The sequence below is a fragment of the Akebia trifoliata genome, chromosome 16 (assembly GCF_017979445.1).
Source record: "Akebia trifoliata isolate Shusen 1 chromosome 16, ASM1797944v1, whole genome shotgun sequence".
Lineage (NCBI taxonomy): Eukaryota > Viridiplantae > Streptophyta > Magnoliopsida > Ranunculales > Lardizabalaceae > Akebia > Akebia trifoliata.
The window spans coordinates 21209270-21227632 of record NC_141390.1 but is presented as its reverse complement, the minus strand read 5'-3'; the positions used below and the strand labels follow the sequence as shown (position 1 = coordinate 21227632).

The 18363-nt window shown below is 33.3% G+C and overlaps 1 protein-coding gene across 7 annotated transcripts in view; it reads right to left on the bottom strand.

The window, feature by feature from the left end:
* Positions 1 to 8847: 8847 nt before the first annotated feature.
* LOC147382816 (uncharacterized) overlaps positions 8848 to 18363 on the bottom strand; it is a 37687-nt gene continuing 28171 nt past the window's right edge. Inside the window, exons 1-4 of one of the 7 annotated variants that reach the window (XM_086427469.1) lie at positions 15553 to 15959; positions 13534 to 13619; positions 9095 to 10149; positions 8848 to 9001 (exon numbers count right to left, since the gene is read on the bottom strand). In XM_086427469.1, the coding sequence (XP_086283595.1) occupies positions 9114 to 10139 (1026 nt within the window). In that variant the 5' untranslated portion in view covers positions 10140 to 10149; positions 13534 to 13619; positions 15553 to 15959 and the 3' untranslated portion in view covers positions 8848 to 9001; positions 9095 to 9113. Of the gene's footprint in view, positions 10150 to 13533; positions 13620 to 15552; positions 15960 to 16811; positions 17647 to 17890; positions 18203 to 18363 lie in introns of those variants that run through there. The other 6 variants (XM_086427465.1, XM_086427464.1, XM_086427468.1 and 3 more) reach the window with 6 other exon arrangements.

The following is an 18363-nucleotide window of genomic DNA, read 5'->3' as shown; positions in this document are numbered from 1 at the left end:
GTGCTGCTCATTGACACAATACACTTGGGTGTGGATCGTTCTTGAAAAAGTCCAAAAAATGGAAATAAGTTTGTGCAGTTTTTTGAAGTGTTCAAGGTATAGAACCAATTAGCCCATTCGAATGGAGATCAAGAAACTTAAAATTTTCACATCCAAAGATTGATAGTGGATCTTTGCATTGCTCATATAGATGAATTCAAATTCCTAAGATCAAGAAACTTAAAATTTTCGCATTCAGAGACAGATAGTCCAACAAGATTACTTTTTGTTTTTTTCTTCTTATAGGACTCCAATTCAAGCTATAAGTATATGTATATCGACTCTGTTAACTTGGATTATTTAGACAACACCAATAAACTAAAATGAATAAATTAAATATCCTCAAAAGATTGAAATGGACCGCAAGTTGGTGGCCCAACTGTTTCAATCACATATGCATCAAGTGTTTGGTTCAACCGTCAATATCTATAATCTAAGGGTGAACTTTTAGAAGGGCTGAAAAAACTTGTCAGTTAGGCTACTGGACCGAGGCCGAAGTGCTTGTTTGAAGCCTAAAAAATTATTTTTACTAATTTGTTCACCAAATTTGAGTTGATACAATTCATTTTTCAAAGATTCTGGCAAGAAATTTTTTAGCTTCTAATGCAAGACAGTCTCATTTAAAAAACCTTGGATCATGTTAAATCAACTAATCTCTTTAATGTTGAGTTCAGTTTGAAGTTCCTAAATATATTCCTCTGCTCCATATAACAGGGGTATTGATATCATTGAAGCATTACGGCTACAAATATAGGCTTAGAAATATCCTTATTACTCGTCAAACACGGGTCTTCCCATTACTCCAATAACGACCTTGAGCCTGATAGAAGATGATGGCTTTTATAGTCTTTAGAATGTGAAGTATTCTACCTCATTGTATTATGAACATTCTTATTTTTCATCTAAATTACATAATTACCATTATTTTATTTTATTATTAAATATTTTTTTAATTAGATATATCTTACTTTTATTAACTTTACCAATCTTGACATGATGGAGACCTAGAGTGTTTACAAAGACACAAGCCAACCAAGTTGCAATGAAAGACCCAAACCATTATTTATTTTAAAAAAATTTTAAGTCCTCGAAGAAAAAATATATATCTTTTTTACGTGCAGCCTTGTCCCATACTCCAATGGTGATCTAGAAAGAAAATGATGACATTTTGTACTTTTTATAATAATTTGAGTGTCAAATACACTTTTTTATTGCATTATTGTAAAATTCTTATTTTCAATTAAATTACATAAGTTCCATTATTTACTTTCGAGATAAGACATTAACAATGTTGATCTAAAAAATCTTTTAGTAAGAAAAACTTTATTGGCAAATGAAGAAAATAAGCAATATCCTTATTACTCGTCAAACACGGGTCTTCCCATTACTCTGATAACGACCTTGAGTCTGATAGAACATGATGACTTTTGTAGTCTTTAGAGTGTCAAGTACTCTATTATATTGCATTATGAACATCCTTATTTTTCATCTAAATTACATAATTACCATTATTTTATTTGATTATTAAATATTTTTTAATTAGATATATAATACTTTTATTAACTTTACCAATCTTGACATGATGCAGACCTAGAGTATTTACAAAAAAACAAGCCAACCAAGTTGCAATGGATAACCCAAACCATTATTTATTTTAAAAATTCTTTAAGTCCTCGAAGAAAAAATATATATCTTTTTTACCTGCGGCCTTGTCCCATACTCCAATGTGATCTAGAAAGAAAATGATGACATTTTGTACTTCTTATGATAATTTGAGTGTTAAATACACTTTTTTATTGCATTATTGTAAAATTCTTATTTTTAATTAAATTAGATAAGTTCCAGTACTTACTTTCGGGATAAGACATTAACAATGTTGATCTAAAAAATCTTTTTAGTAAGAAAAATTTTATTGGCCAATGAAGAAAATTAGAAATATCCTTATTACTCGCCAAATACGGGTCTTCCCGTTACTCTGATAACGACCCTGAGTCTGATAGAAGATGATGACTTATGTAGTCTTTAGAGTGTCAAGTACTCTACTTTATTGCTATTTTTATCTAAATTACATAATTACCATTATTTTATTTGATTATTAAATATTTTTTAATTAGATATATCCTACTTTTATTAATTTTACCAATCTTGACATGATGTAGACCTTGAGTATTTACAAGGAAACAAGCCAACCAGGTTGCAATGGACAACTCAAACTATTATTTATTGTAAAAAACCTTTAAGTCCTCGAAGAAAAAATATTTTTTTTTTTATGTGCAGCCTTGTCCCATACTCCAATGGTGATCTAGAAAGAAAATGATGACATTTTGTACTTTTTATAATAATTTGAGTGTTAAATATATTTTTTTTTATTGCATTATTGTAAAATTCTTATATTTAATTAAATTAGATAAGTTCCATTATTTACTTTCGGGATAGGACATTAATAATGTTGATCTAAAAAATCTTTTAGTAAGAAAATTTTATTGGCCAATGAAGAAAATTAGAAATATCCTTATTACTCGTCAAACACAAGTCTTCCCATTATTCCGATAAGTCTTCGAAGGAAAAAATATATATCTTTTTTACGTGTGGCCTTGTCCCATACTCCAATGGTGACCAACTGATGACATTTTGAATTTTTTATAATAATTTGAGTCTCAAATACACTTTTTTTTTATTATTATTTTAAAATTCTTATTTTTAATTAAATAACATAAGTTCCATTATTTACTTTTGAGATAACACATCAACAATGTTAATTTAAAAAAATCTTTTAGTAAGAAAAACTTTATTGGCAAATGAAGAAAATAAGCAATATCCTTGTTACTTGTCAAACGTGGGTCTCCTCCCCTTAGTCCAAAAATGACCATGATAGAAGATGATGAGTTTTGTGATCTTTAGAGTGGCGAAGTGCTCTATTTTATTGCAATATAAACATTCTTATTTTGTAACAAAATTACATAATTACCATTATTTTATTTAATTATTAAAGACTATTAAATATTTTTTAATTATATATATATCTTACTTTTATGTACTTTACCAATCTTGACATAATGGAGACCTAGAGTATTTACAAAGACACAAGCCAACTAGGTTGCAATAGACGACCCAAACCATTATTTATTTTAAAAATTATTTGTCCTTGAAGAAAAAAAATATATCTTTTTTACATACCTAATACGGGCCTTGTCCCATACTCCAATGGTGACCTAGAAAGAAAATTATGACATTTTGTGCTTTTTATAATAATTTGAGTGTCAAATACACTTTTTTATTGCATTATTATAAAATACTTATTTTTAATTAAATTACATAACTTTCGTGATTTACTTTTTGGGATAAAACATTAACATTGCTATCTAAACATCTTCGAGTAAGAAAAACTTCATTGGTCAAAAAAGAAAATAAGAAATATTCTTATTACTCGTCAAACATGAGTCTTGCCATTATTCCAATAACGACCCTGAGCTTGATAGAAGATGATGACTTTCATAGTCTTTAGAGTGTCAAGTACTCTACTTTATTACCTTATGAACATCCTTATTTTTCATCTAAATTATATAATTATCATTATTTTATTTAATTATTAAATATTTTTTAATTAGATATATCTTACTTTTATTAATTTTAACAATCTTAACATGACGGAGAACTTAAGTATCTACAAATACCCAAGCCAGTTAGGTTGCCATGGAAGACTCAAGATAGTGTGATTTTTTACATAGCTCTCATGATTGTGTTGAATATAGGGGATACCCCTTATGTTTTGAAATTTATGTAATGCCCATGGATTTTAGTTTAAAAAAAAAAAAATAAAGTCAAATGGGCAAAAATTCTCTGATTTTTCTCCCACAAATCCATTAGTACACTTTGAGCTCTTTCAAATAAATGTTTTTTTAACCTAAAAAATGTCTCATCTTTAAGTTTCCAAAAAGAATGGTGATAATAAGACAGCTCTGTGAATGGAGCGTATAAAAAGAGAGTGTTAGATTATCACCACTCTTTCAAAAATTATAATCTTTATCTTGACATTTAAAAAGAAAAATTTAAGCATGAGATTGCAAATGACAGATTTGAGGGATAAGTAAAGCCTAGGCCAAAAGTTGTATATGTATTACCATCTCATTTTTATATGAATGAAAGAATTATAAGGGTAGTTATATAATTTCAATTTAAGGAACAAACACCATTAAAACAAGTTTTTGATACGTTGTAACGTTGTTGCAGTCAAACATGAGAGACACGTTGTAACGTTGATGCAGTCAAACATGAGAGTCACATTGTGCTTTGTTTTCTTGATGGGGTACACATTGCAGTCTTCCATTCCATTCCATGTAATAATTTTATTATAAATATAAAATTCTTATTCTCAATTAAATTACATAAGTTCCATTATTTACTTTCGGAATAAGACATTAACAATGTTGATCTAAAAAATCTTTTAGTAAGAAAAAATTTATTGGCAAATGAAGAAAACAAGCAATATCCTTATTACTCGTCAAACATGAGAGACACGTTGTAACGCTGTTGCCGTCAAACATGAGAGACTCATGAGAGTCACGTTCCATTATTCCATTATACATAATTATCATTATTTTTTTTATTTTATTTTTGTTGAATATTCAATACTATTAATTAATTAGATATATCTTGTTTTCATAAACTGTACCAATCTTGACAGCCCATAGCAAGGAAAGATTTTTGGGTGGAGAGAGTAGAGACACGTTGCAACGTTGTTCTTGTCAAACGTAAGAGACACGTGTTCTTCTAGTCAAACGTAAGAGACACTCTCTGTCTTCCATTCCATGTAATAATAATTATAAATATAATATGGTTTTTGAGAGAGTGAGAGTCATTCATTCAAGTCAGATAGTCATCATGGCTATAACATTATTACATATGAACAACAAAACTTTCTTCTTTCTCTTTCTGATCATCTCTTTTGCTTTTCTTCTTATAATACAACAACAGACTACTTCTGCATCAACAACTTCATCATCATCATCATCAGCAGCACAAGCTTTGCTCAAATGGAAGAAAAGTTTGTTCAATTCGACTGGATCTAATATGGATTCATGGTCTGATGCCACCAATCCTTGCAATTGGAATGGAATTCAATGCGACAACAACTTCGAGATCGTCGTCGAGATCGACCTCCGTAGGCAGAGCCTGAATGGTACCCTTGATGAATTCGACTTCTCCGCCTTCCCCAATCTCACTTCTCTCGATCTGGGTGATAACTATTTCACAGGTATGATCCCTTCTGAGATAGGAAATCTCTTAGATCTCGAAGATCTGTGGCTTGATGGCAATTACTTATCTGGTGCGATCCCACATGAGCTTAGTAATTTACAAAAGTTACAATCGCTCGTCCTTGGTGGAAACCATCTAACGAATCCAGATCCGATTCATCAGTTTAAGGGCATGGCATCATTGACAGAACTCTATGTCTCTAGTAACTCACTGGGAGATGAGGTTCCCCCATTCATCTTTCACTGCCCCAACTTAATCTTTATGGACTTGTCTTCTAATCTTATAACAGGCCGTATTCCAGTGCAACTCTTTACTACTCTTACCAAACTTCAATCCCTTGACTTGAGTTATAATTCATTGGAGGGACCGATTCCATCAGAAATCAAGTATCTTACCAAACTTCAATACCTTTTCTTGAGTGATAACTCATTGGAGGGACCGATTCCATCAGAAATCAAGTATCTTACAAAACTTCAATACCTTTTCTTGAGTGATAACTCATTGGAGGGACCGATTCCATCAGAAATCAAGTATCTTACCAAACTTCAATACCTTTCCTTGGGAATGAACAAGCTCAATGGTAAGATACCCCTCGAAATTGGCCTTCTAAGTAACCTCACATACCTTGATCTATCATTCAACAACCTCTTTGGTCCTTTGCCTATTTCCATGGCCTCTCTAACTCAACTCCAATACTTGCAACTCAATAATAACCAACTATCTGGTCAAATCTACCAACATTTTCTGTCCAATTGCAACGGCTTAACATTCTTGCAACTCAATGATAATGATTTCAATGGTGAAATTCCTGAATCAATTTGCAATTTGAGTTCTCTAAATATCTTTCAAGCCTCCCGTAATCAATTGGAAGGATCTTTTCCAAGATGTTTGACTAATTTGAGTCATCTAGAAATTCTAGACCTTGGAAACAATAAATTACACGGTACCTTCCCCTTCTGGCTAGAGTCCTTGCAATCATTGAAGGTCCTTGTATTGAGATTCAACATATTCTATGGTCCCATTGAAAATCCTCTAACCAATTCTGGTTTTCAAAAATTGCATGTCCTAGATATTTCTTCCAATGGATTTATGGGACCTTTGCCTGCAAAATACTTTCAGAGTTGGAAAGCGATGATGACACCACAACAAAATGAACTTATGGTGGGGGGAAAGTCCCCAATGTACATTGGAGAGCAACAATATCAATATTATAATCTCTCAATTATCCTCTCGTACAAAGGACAAGACAGGCCACTAGAGAAGATCTTGACCACCCTTGTCTCTGTAGATCTCTCCAACAACAGATTCCAAGGTGAAATTCCAAAAGTGATAGGAGATCTCAAATCACTTATTCTACTAAATTTGTCTCGCAATGACCTCATAGGTCCCATCCCATCCTCATTGGGGCACTTGAGACAACTTGAGTCATTGGATCTCTCGCAAAATAAGCTTTCAGGGGAGATTCCTCAACAACTACTTCTTCTTACATTCCTTGCAATGCTGAACCTTACACAGAACCATCTTGAAGGAAGTATACCACGAGGTAAACAATTTGATACGTTTTCAGATGCTTCTTATCAGGGTAATCCTCGATTATGTGGAATTCCATTGCCAAGGCTATGTCAAGATGACAATGCGATTTCACCACCATTCCAACAACGCAAGGATTCAACATCTACAAGTAACCTTGATTGGAAAATATTTATGTTGATAGGATATGGATGTGGAGTGGTTATTGGCATTGCAATTGGATATACCATATTTTGGAATGAAAATGGATGGCTCACGAGGATATTTGACGGGGAAAGATGCAAGCAAGTCAAAAGGTCGAAGAGGATCAATAGACTCCAAGTAAATCGAAGAGAATAAAGGTGGTCCAAAAAAAACTTTAGTTTAAATATAAACGATGTTACCAATGTGTTTGATGAAAGTTTGTATAAACTATTGTAATCAGTACCATATATCTATAAATAAAGTCATCTCATTTTTTAAATATTATCTTTCCCAAGAAAACGAAGAGAAAAATCTATCATAAAAAAGCAAGTCTATGTCTTCTAATCCTTCCAAAATGTCTAGTAGAATTTGATTTCATTGCATTAGATTCTAAAAGCATGTCACTTATGATTTTGATTAGAAGACTTTGGTACCAAATTTAACTCTTTCAAGTCCTAGATAAAAAAAAATAAAAAAATAAAATGGCATGACTTTTACGCCATTTATCAAGACAAATTAATCGAAGTATTAGAGTTTACTCCATTCTTGAGGACGTATGCTTCCTCGGGCAAGGTTTTGTGCATTGTGTTCATTTTGCAACTATAATATATTCATTTTGTGTATCTTAAGAAGACCTATCTAATGGCGAGGTTGAAAGAAAAAAAAATAAAAAATATAAATTATAGAGGTGTTTCATATCCCCTTCACAAGATAACTCCAAACCACCCTCATTTGTCTCTCGTTCCTCAATTTTACAATACCTTTTAACCCTATAAATAGAAAAAACCCTAAAATCTAGAATTAGAAAAAAAAAACCCCTAATCAAAGTTAAATTACAATTTTTACATTTACGTATATATTTAGTAATTTTTTAAAGGGAAGAATCCTCCAAAATTAGGATTATTCCCTAATTTGATAAAATTTCTCCCAAATATTGCCATGTGGCCGCTTCAACATTTCAAGTGTCAAGATCAACGATTGAACACAACAATTGAATTGTCAATCTTGACGATTAAATTATTTATCTCAATGATTTGGATTTTTTATTTTTCGACCTTGACCCTAGATAAAAGTTTTGCCCCTAGCAGGTTAGCAAATTAAATCGACAAATTAACAATTGAATGTTGTAAACAATTTTATACTTTACCTTCAAATTTTTATATTCTTCAACATTCAAATCTCATGAATACAAAGCAATGAATTCCTTGGGGCCCCTTTATAAGGTACCGGTTGACCCTCAACTCAGCCAGTTGCACATAGGACTTTTCGAGAGGGTGGTGCGTGTGACCGTGGAATTAGTCTCACCCGAACGGTGGGGATACTCAGAATATGGAAAATAAATAAATAATTCTCGAGAACAAAATATAATTTGTAGGGAGGTTGAAGATGAGGGGTTGAAGATCTGTTTAGCTAAATGACAGATCAAGAATTGAACTTTCCTCGGAAACTGTTTTTCCACTTGAATTTTCCAGCAATTAAACACACCCTTAGTTTAATTTCTATCATATACTACTGCCGTAAAATGGCATTTAAATTTTATAAACTTCTTTGACTTTTTCTGGTGTGGCCATCTATAATCTGATGCAGTTCACAACTTCACAATCTTATCGAGGTCTTAAATCATGAAATCGCGTTAACGAATGATACTTAGATGACTATGATAATTAAGAACTACCCTTCAATTAAACTCAAAAGCTATGGGAGATTGGAATTTCTTTATGGGATTATAAAAGGGCCATAACTCCCTAATGGTGACATACGATTTTTTTTTGAGATCCTAAAGTCTCCATTTAAAACACAAATCATATAATTTACTCTATGGAAATTTAAGGCATGGAGTAAAAAAGATCACCAAAATTCTAATTCCTCCATCATCCTGCAACCCAATTTCTCTCCGCTACTAAAAGTGTCCGAATCAATAGCTCTGCAGCAACCTTAGAATTTCAGTACGATTAAATGCGACAAGTGAAATGTTAATGGGATTGAGGCAATTCTGCACGGTATTAAAACATTAACACGGAAACCCCTGTTAACAAGCAGATGAGAATACAATATCCGCAAATTGGTTTGTTAACTGGAAAATTACCAGAGGGGCACAACGTGCATCATGGAAGATCTTCATCAGGCCTGGACCGTGTAAACCTCCGACGCCTCCTTGGTATCGAAGTAATCTCATCACCGGTCTCACTTGCCAGATTCCAATCCTCTTCGTCATCTTGCAAGCCCAACAGATTCTCACCCCAAAGGTTCTGACGATCAGAAAATGGTCCAGAAGAGAGCCAATACCTTCTCCAATGTCTCGACATACCCCTCCACTCAAATGGTCTCATCATCTGATATAGAATGAATGAAGTTAAAAATGGATCGCTGCCTTCCCTATGACCATCGCCAGTTTTGATAGCATAGTCCCCAAGCAAAATGGCACCTGGCATGGCTGAACGTATGGCACTGACAATGTCACCGTAATCTTGCTCGTGCTCAAGGCATCGCCAAGTGCGTTGCCGCAATGGGTCTATAACAGCAGGTCGAGTTGTTGGGTAATCTTTTCCAGCATGCCTTCGTAGCTCCATGTAGTTACCGAAGAATGAGCACGACTCCAAGGAATAGCTCCGATGTTTTAGATCAAGATATTGTCTGGCCTCTTCTACGATTTTCCAACCTTTCACGGCTCCTCTACATAATGGACATGATAAGTTTCCTCCACCAATGGCACTTTGCCCAAAATGTTCAAGATCACCTGTTTCAACAATGCCATTGTCCCGCATTTCTAAATACCTATGTAGTTCTTCACCATTATTTTCTAAATTGTTGTATTCGTTAACTTCAGTCGAGTTGTTTCTCATTCCACTTGCCCCTAAAACAGATTCATTAGTATAATCATGAAGCGACTCTTGATCAAGCCCCAAAGAGCTGTTCCCAAAGTATTTTTTAAACCTATCCAAGCAATTTGAATGTCTGTAACTTGAGTCATATATGTAAGGCCTGCAACCCTTATCATATGAACTGCACAGGAGGAGAACAGCATTATATGGATGGTCCATGCAGATTGGACATGAAGCCTCTTCCCATTCCTTGTGCAGATCATGGATATGTGTGCCAATGGACGTGCTCCCTTTCATATCTGTCATCATCTTGGATGAACTGTTTTAATTATTGCAAAACATTAAATTTATCAGAACACTAGTTGTTTCTTTTGGAAAAAAGCATAAATTGATTACAGCAACTAAATTTAATGCAATCACAGCAAAAAGGGTAGCTTATACTACAGAAAGCTTAATCCTTCCCTTGAAAAAATCTACAATATGGAAAAAGGAGTCTACAATAAGATAGAACCCCTCCTACTTTCCATGGAGTTTCATCACGTATCAAGGAGGGTTAAAACGGCTACAACCTTGGTTTTGACATATCGCAGCATAGGTTCTCTTGGATGCATGGTTTTATGTTCAACATTCCCAATCTTGTCACTCTACTTGGCTGTACTCATTCTATTCACATAGTGACTAAACGAAAATTTCCTAAAGTCTGATCAAAACTCAATGGCCAAACATGCCCTAAGCATATCTACACTTCAGCCAATAAATTCAATTTCTATGATAGTAGAAAAATATGGAAATGGAACTAGTCTTTAGGGTGAGGATTCAGACGTTGCACCCTCTACCATAAATGTTACATGCACCGATGCACATCTAGTGTGACCCTGAGACGTCATGTAGATTGCCATATGGTAAAATCCAATTATGCCATGTGGCACTATGCAAGGTTCCCAAGTGACCTAGGTAGGCGTCTATCCTAAAATGCTACATGCAAATCTAATAAGCACTCTGGGACACCATGCATATTGCCATGTGATAAAATCTAACTATACTATGTGACATGGTGGACGGTGCCTTGGTAGGCGGTTGCACACCCTTGGTCTCTTGTGACACTAGTACCTATGTGTCATTGCCAAGAAGGCCGACATATTGCAATATGGGCTTGCACGTGCCTTGCTTCCTGGGTTGTTGGCACCCCTGCGGTATTAATTATCCATGACACCATGGCTAGTGTGTCCTTGACGCCCAATTGCTATTGACAATGGGAAGCTTTGTCTTGGTACATGATGTGTGTTATGTTTGTGCAATTACTAGGAAAATGAAGGAACAGCCCAATTACCAGGAAAAAAATCCTACTAAAGCTAGTTCTATAACCTATAGGTTGATCTTTAGGTCTATATTATATTCTCCAAGTTATTGAACCTAGTCTTGTGTGTCCAAGAAGTTGGAAGGTATCATTTTAAGAAATATGAAAAAGAAATTAGAATCGGCATATCCAAAAATATGCTACCATCGCATATCCTAAAATATGCTATCCGACAAATATGCGATGGCATACTGACCGTTGGACACATAATTTTTATTTTTATTTTATTTTTCCTTTAAACTCTCTTTTACCCCCTCATACTTCTTTTACATCATCTCTACTACCTTTCAATAATCTAATCTCTTTCTTACTCTCCTCACAAAGCTTCCAACTCTTAAATCTCTCTATTCTCTACTCTCAATTCTCAAACTTCAAGTCTCAACTCAAGTCACTCTCTCTCACCTCTTAAGACTTGAAGACAAAGAAAGCAATCAACTACTAAAGTAAAGATTCAAGAATCAAGTGAAGTCATCAAAATTTGAAGATCAAGAATAAAGATTCATCCAAGTCAAGTTTAACCTTCAATTTCAAGAATCAAGATTGATCAAGTATTAACTATCAACCTTCAACTCAAGACTTGAGAATCAAGATTCATTCAACCTTCAAGTTCAAGTGTTCAACCTCAACCTTCAAGAATCAACTTTCAAGAACGATCAAATCAAATCAGTATTCATCATCAAACATCAACATCAACATCATCATTCATCAATTCAAGAATCTTAAAAACTTTCATTAATCACCATCTTTTTTCTCTTCTACTAGTACAACTTAGGTTGAGATTGAGGTTGAGGTATATATATATTTTAATAGTTGTTATGTGTTCTCTATTTTTTTAGTTGTTTTTTATTTTACTTGTTAAAAACTTAAAAATTAGTATGCCGTCCTCACCGGCCAACTCTTCCCTACGGCATAAATCAAATGATCCCGGTCGGAAATACAATCATTACTGTAGTCCAAATGAAAAGAGTCTATAACATGTGAGTCGTGCAAATACATTAGTAAAGGTGGCATTGCGCGCCACAGACAACGTTTAGTACACATGCCAAGATCAAATGCTATGACATGTGAAAAAGTTACTCCCGAAATCAGAAAAGAACTAATGGAGTATATGGACAAGACTACAAAATAAAAAACAGATGAGGGCCATAAATCTAGAAAGCTATATGGAAGGTGGTGGTCGAGAGGAGGATGAAAATGATATCACTACATATGATACCCCTCCCACGTCAATGAGGCGTAGTAGACCATCGAATCCACCACCATTAACTCAATGACCTGCTCAAAGAGCTCGTTCTCATGGTCCACTAGATAGGTGGGGTAGACCACATCCAAAGATGTGGTTGACCAAAGAGGGAAAGTTAAAGGTCCATACCAAACCACCATTGAACATAGCACCAAAGATAGGAAGAAAATCATTCTATATATATAGTCAAATGGCTATATCAAGTTGGAATTGCATTCAGCACTGTCAAATTAAAGAGTTTCAAAGTAATGATGGAATCAATAGGTCAATTTGGACCTGGCATGAAACCACCTTATCAGGAAATAAGAGAGCCATGTTCACCCATGAGTTAATTAACAGATATTGAGAATCATGAAAAACCTATATGTATACTCTGATAGTTGATGGATGAACTAATAGCAGAGTAACAAAAAACAACATTTTTTTTTTGAAAAATACGCGTCTTATATCTCGAGCAATTAAAACAATTAAAAAAAAGTCACGTTTCTTACGTTTTAAATGTGTTTGTTACGTTTTAAACAAGTTTATTTCATGTTTTTTTAAAATTAAAAAAAAAAAAAATTCTTTTTTTAATGTGGGATTTGATACATAATAGAATTTGGTGATTCATAAATGTAAAAAATATGCGATTTGAAGATACTATCTTGATTTTATGATTTTTCATTTTTTCCAATCGTACATTATTTTTAACAAATGATATGTTGATGAGTAAACTATTTTTGGCATCATAACAAGTATAATTATGTTTGAGAACATGTTATATTAGAAACATAGAATAAATTAAAATAAATTTCTTATGTATTATTAAATATATACATTTTTCATATTTTGTAAATATATATTTTTTACCTTTTATGTTTAATCATCTTTTTCCTGTTTTCTACGTTTTTTTTCCAAAATTTTCCCTTGTCGTTTTAAATCCATACTCCAACTTTGTGACTATGACTAATAGAATCGGTCAGTCAATAATTAAATTTTTAGTTAATTATCCGACTAGAATAATGTTCCTAAAATTCATAGATGCATCAGCCGAGTTTCTTTTCCAACTGTTAGATAAAACAATTGAGGAAATTAGTGAGGACAATGTTGTCCAAGTTGGTCACCTTTTAATGGATAAGCGTCCTTGTTTGGTTGCAAGTCACCTTTTATTCAACTGCTTACATCCTTAATCCAGTAGTATACTTCTAACCTGTCAATCAAGATGAGGCGGATTCAACGCATATGGTTAGATTTCTTTAAGTTTGGGAAAGAATGATTCCTGAACAGACAGAATAAGATGCAAAATCAACATAGTTAGATCGTTACAAGAATTGCGAAGGGATCTTTGAATAACATATAGTCAAAAGGCATAGAACAATGAAAATTCCAAGTAAAAAAAAAAAAAAAAAATTGGGTTTATAATTGAGTTATTTGACATATTTTTTATCTAATCCCTATTCTAGTTAAATATAAATATTTAAATGTAGTATTTTGATGTATACAACAACTGATTGCTGGCCGACATATGTAGTTGATCTTATTACAAAGGATCCATGTTTGAAAAGGTTGGCCATATGGATTCTTGGCCTAACATGTTCTACATCGGACTGCAAACGCAATTGTAGCACATTTGAGATGGTAAGAACTAAGAACTAAACTAAGTAAAACACTTAATATTTTACTTCATTCTTTCAATAATATAACTTAAGTATCTAATATTTATAAATTGTTGTGTATATATCGATCAAAAAATAAAATTTTGTTGTCTATTGAACAAACACAAACTAAAAAGAAAAACAGACTAGAACAAAAGAAGTTGAATGATGGTGTTCATACAATACAACCAAAAATTTCACAAATGATTCAAGATGAGAAAATAGAATCTTGGCTTCTATGATCCCATCTCTATTGATAATCTTGGCATAGATCATTCATGAATCACTGATGCACGGGACGAGCCTGTGGAGGAGAAAGCAGATTTCTCACTGACATCAAGACCTGGAGAAAGCTCAAGCCAAAAAAGAAGTGGCACTGGTCGACACTCGAGGCAATTAGAAGACAAAGATGAAATACAAGAAAATGATGGTGAAGACGAAGTAGTACAAGGTCAAGGAGATGAAGAATTGGTGAGATCTGAAGACGAAGAGACTAAGGAGGATGAAGTGTATGTAGAGGAGGGTGATGACGACAGGAAAGGAAGCAACAACGACAATCCTAGTGGAGATGTTTCACAATGAATTAGGGATGCTTGTGTAAAGTATCAAACTAACTATTAGAGTTAATTACTTAAATGTTTCTATGAGTATTTCATGTATTTGTGTGAATATTTAGCTATTTGACTGATTGTTTTTTTTATAGTTAATTATTTTTAGTCTTTTACAAGTGTGTTTTGGTGTATGACTGAACTATGATTTATGAATGAAAGTATGATATTTATGCATTGCTTAATTATGATGTATTTTTTTGGAATTTTTTAGCATTTTTTAATATTTTTTGCATTTTTTCAAAAAAAAAAAAAAAAATTGCTGCATATGCAAACAACATGTGCTAGTCGTACACACTCGCATAAGCTATTTAACAACATTAATAAGAATGTTATTCTTCATGTGGATGATAGTCCCACTTGGAGTACTCAAGTGGGTCTCCAAGTGCCGAAGACAAGCAGGACTGTGCCACTTCCAAATTCCAATTAATAACTCAAAAATCAACTTATTCCTGGTCAATGGCAAATAGTTCCGCAAAGATTTTTACTAACATGTCCATGCAACTCTTTTGTAAATCTAGTTCATAATGATACAAAATGGGTAGAAGATTATTCAGCAAAATATGGTTTGAGTATAGCTGTTTCATAGACTAATGTTAATATTCCTTAATGCAGTGATCTTGTGTTCTAATATCATTATGCTAGAGATTGGGTAAAAAATGGATATGACGATGTCCATAGTGATTCAAACATAAATCACTCTCACCGTCCATCAATATTAGATACCGTACGTATAGCTGTTACATATTTACATATGTAAATATTTTCTTGCAGGCGATAATAAAAAATTAGGTAGAAAATAAGAAATAAATGTGAACAATCCATAAGATACACAAGTAAATCAAGGTAGCATACTAACAAAAACAACATGGCTACTCACCACAAAGAGGAAACTCTGAACAATACCCCTTATATCTTCTGAATTTTTATGCCACTAATCAGAAAAATATGTGAAAGATGACAACCTTGAGTTGTTCTGATGATGAAAATCCTTATAAAATCCAAGCCTCAAATAATGCTTCAATGAATGTAACAAATATTCCACTTTCTACAAAATTTTGAAGAATAATGAAGGCTTGAGCTAGAGCATTAACGACTATGTCTTATACCACAAAATCATGAATGAGTCCTAAAAACCTGCACTTATATCAGGGAACAAAGGTGAAGTTGAAGAACATATTATCCCAACAAACAAAAAAGTATAGAAGCACTTCTACACCAGCACAATCCAATACTAAATTCATAATAAAAAACCGAGAAACACACACCCAAGATATCAAATATAACTATTAAGTCAAAACTCTTACAATAAGATGGGCATGATGATATCAACTGTGGCTCCATTTCAGGTTGGAAAACAAAGAATTATTTGTTTGATCATGAAATCAAAATTAGGACCCAAACCAAAATATTCAAAACTAGACAAACATTCATCATCCAATGCACATCCATAATCATGGGAAAACAAGGATAATTCTCTTAAGAGAAATCTGCATGAATCAACAAAACAAAGACAAATATACAGATTTTGATCAGAAAAATAAATAGAATCAATGACCAAATACTAGAAACTACTAAAACCCAATTCCAATACCCTTTGCAGCATAAATTAAAAAAAAATAAAAAACAAAAAATTACATATTGAGAATCGATGTGCTAAATTTCTGAACCCAATCAAAATTTTGAACCCTAGCCCAAACCATAACATGATACCAATTCCATTCTACCAAAACTAAGAATCCAAAGCCTAATCCTGACCAAATTGAAATTCCTAAAACCCAATTTCAATACCCTTTGCAGCATAAATTGAAACAAAATGATATATTTCCTCTATAAGATTGAATCAGACAATAGGTATGCTAAATATTCTTAACCCAATTGAATTTTTGAACCCTAACACGATACCTATTCCTTCCAACCAAAACTAAGAATCCTAACACTAATCCTGACCAAATTAATATCGATCCATTCAATCCACAAAAAATAGCACCAGAATTGTTCCAATTAGATGAGATGATGCAGATTAAATTCAAAATAACGAATCCATCAGGTAAAATCAAATTCAAATACAAATGAATTACAGCAAAATTAACTAATTAATAAACAAAGAAATTGAGGGGAAAAAGAAGCGGATTTTACACTAATTGGTTGCTGTCGGGCTAACAAAACAAATTGGGCTTTTTTTTCTGAATTTAATTTCTCCTTTCATCCGGGAAATTAGGGACAGAAGGGAAGGAATCCCATGTGAATGAAACAAAAAAAAAATGGTGCTTTGGTACACAGAAAAAATCGAGAGCTGTTACTGGCACCCCAACTTTTACTTATTACTCCACAATTAAAATAAAGAAGGGATCTTTCCCAGAACATGTCAAATTTTCGGTTTCAACACACTGTTCATTTTAATTCTCAAAACATGATTTCCCAATGAATTAGTCCCTTTTATAATCAACAAATTCGTTGATAAATTACCTACGAGATCGCTCATATGAAAAAATTGTAGTATTTCATTTACGAAGTTGTTGATATTAAAAGTGACGAAAACACAAATTCATAGATTATAAAAGTGATGAATGCTCTGGAAAAGCGTGTTTTGAGAATTAAATTGAATAGTGAACGGAACTCGGAATTTCGTCATATTCATCGCACAAAATGGAGATTCACCCAATAAAAAAAATAAGCAATTGGTTGAGAATAAGTAAAAGTTTGAGTGCCAATAGAAGTTCTCTCTCAAATTGTTATTTTTTTTTACTTTAAGATTTTATATGAGCCTAATCATGATAGTAAGCAATTATTGAAATCGTTTGATTAGGGTGCAACTTGGTTCGGGTTGGTTCGGTTTAGAGCAAAATCAGAACCGAACCGACCAAGGTCGGTTCCATTATATGAGAACCAGAACCGAACCAAATTGGTCTAAAACCGAACCAACCCAAACCGACTTTAATTTGGTTCGGTTCCATGGGTTGCCAAAAATTTCTTAAACAAATAATTTTAATAAAAAAATAAAAAATAAAAACTGGCTCATGCATAATTTTGGAGTTTGATAATGTCATCTAAAACAGTATATTTCTTAAAATTTTAATTAATTTTTGTGTTAGATAATAAACAACTTCATATATTTTTACATAAATAAAAAATTTATTTAATAAAAAAAATTAAAAGAACTTATCTCTATAATTTCAGGGAAAACCCAACAAATTAATATAGTTAGAAATACTAACCTATTTCTCAAAGATACTTAGAAATTGGGGGCATTTTAGATCTGTGCTGCAGAGAGAGAGACAGAGACAGAGAGATCCTCCAGTCGCCGGAGTTGACAGGCAATCCGTAGCCCACAGCCAGCCAACCACACCTCTGCTTGCAAGAGACGCGAGAGAGAGAGAGAGAGACGAAAGAGAGATGATCTGCCCACAGCCTCGCAGCCCGGCAGCCGGCAGCCGCAGAGAGAGAGAGAGAGAGAGACTGAGAGACGAGAGACAAGAAAGAGATGATCCGCCCGTAGGCCGGTAGCCGGCAGTCGCAGAGACAGAGAGAGAGACGAGAGTAGAAGAGATGAGAGTTTTTAAAAAATCTAAATTTTATTTAAAAGAACTCTAAGTTCGGTTATCGGTTCGGTTCGGTTATTTATAAAGTTCAAATCGAGAATCGAACCGAATTCATCGGTTCTTTATTTTATAAACCTGAAACTGAACCG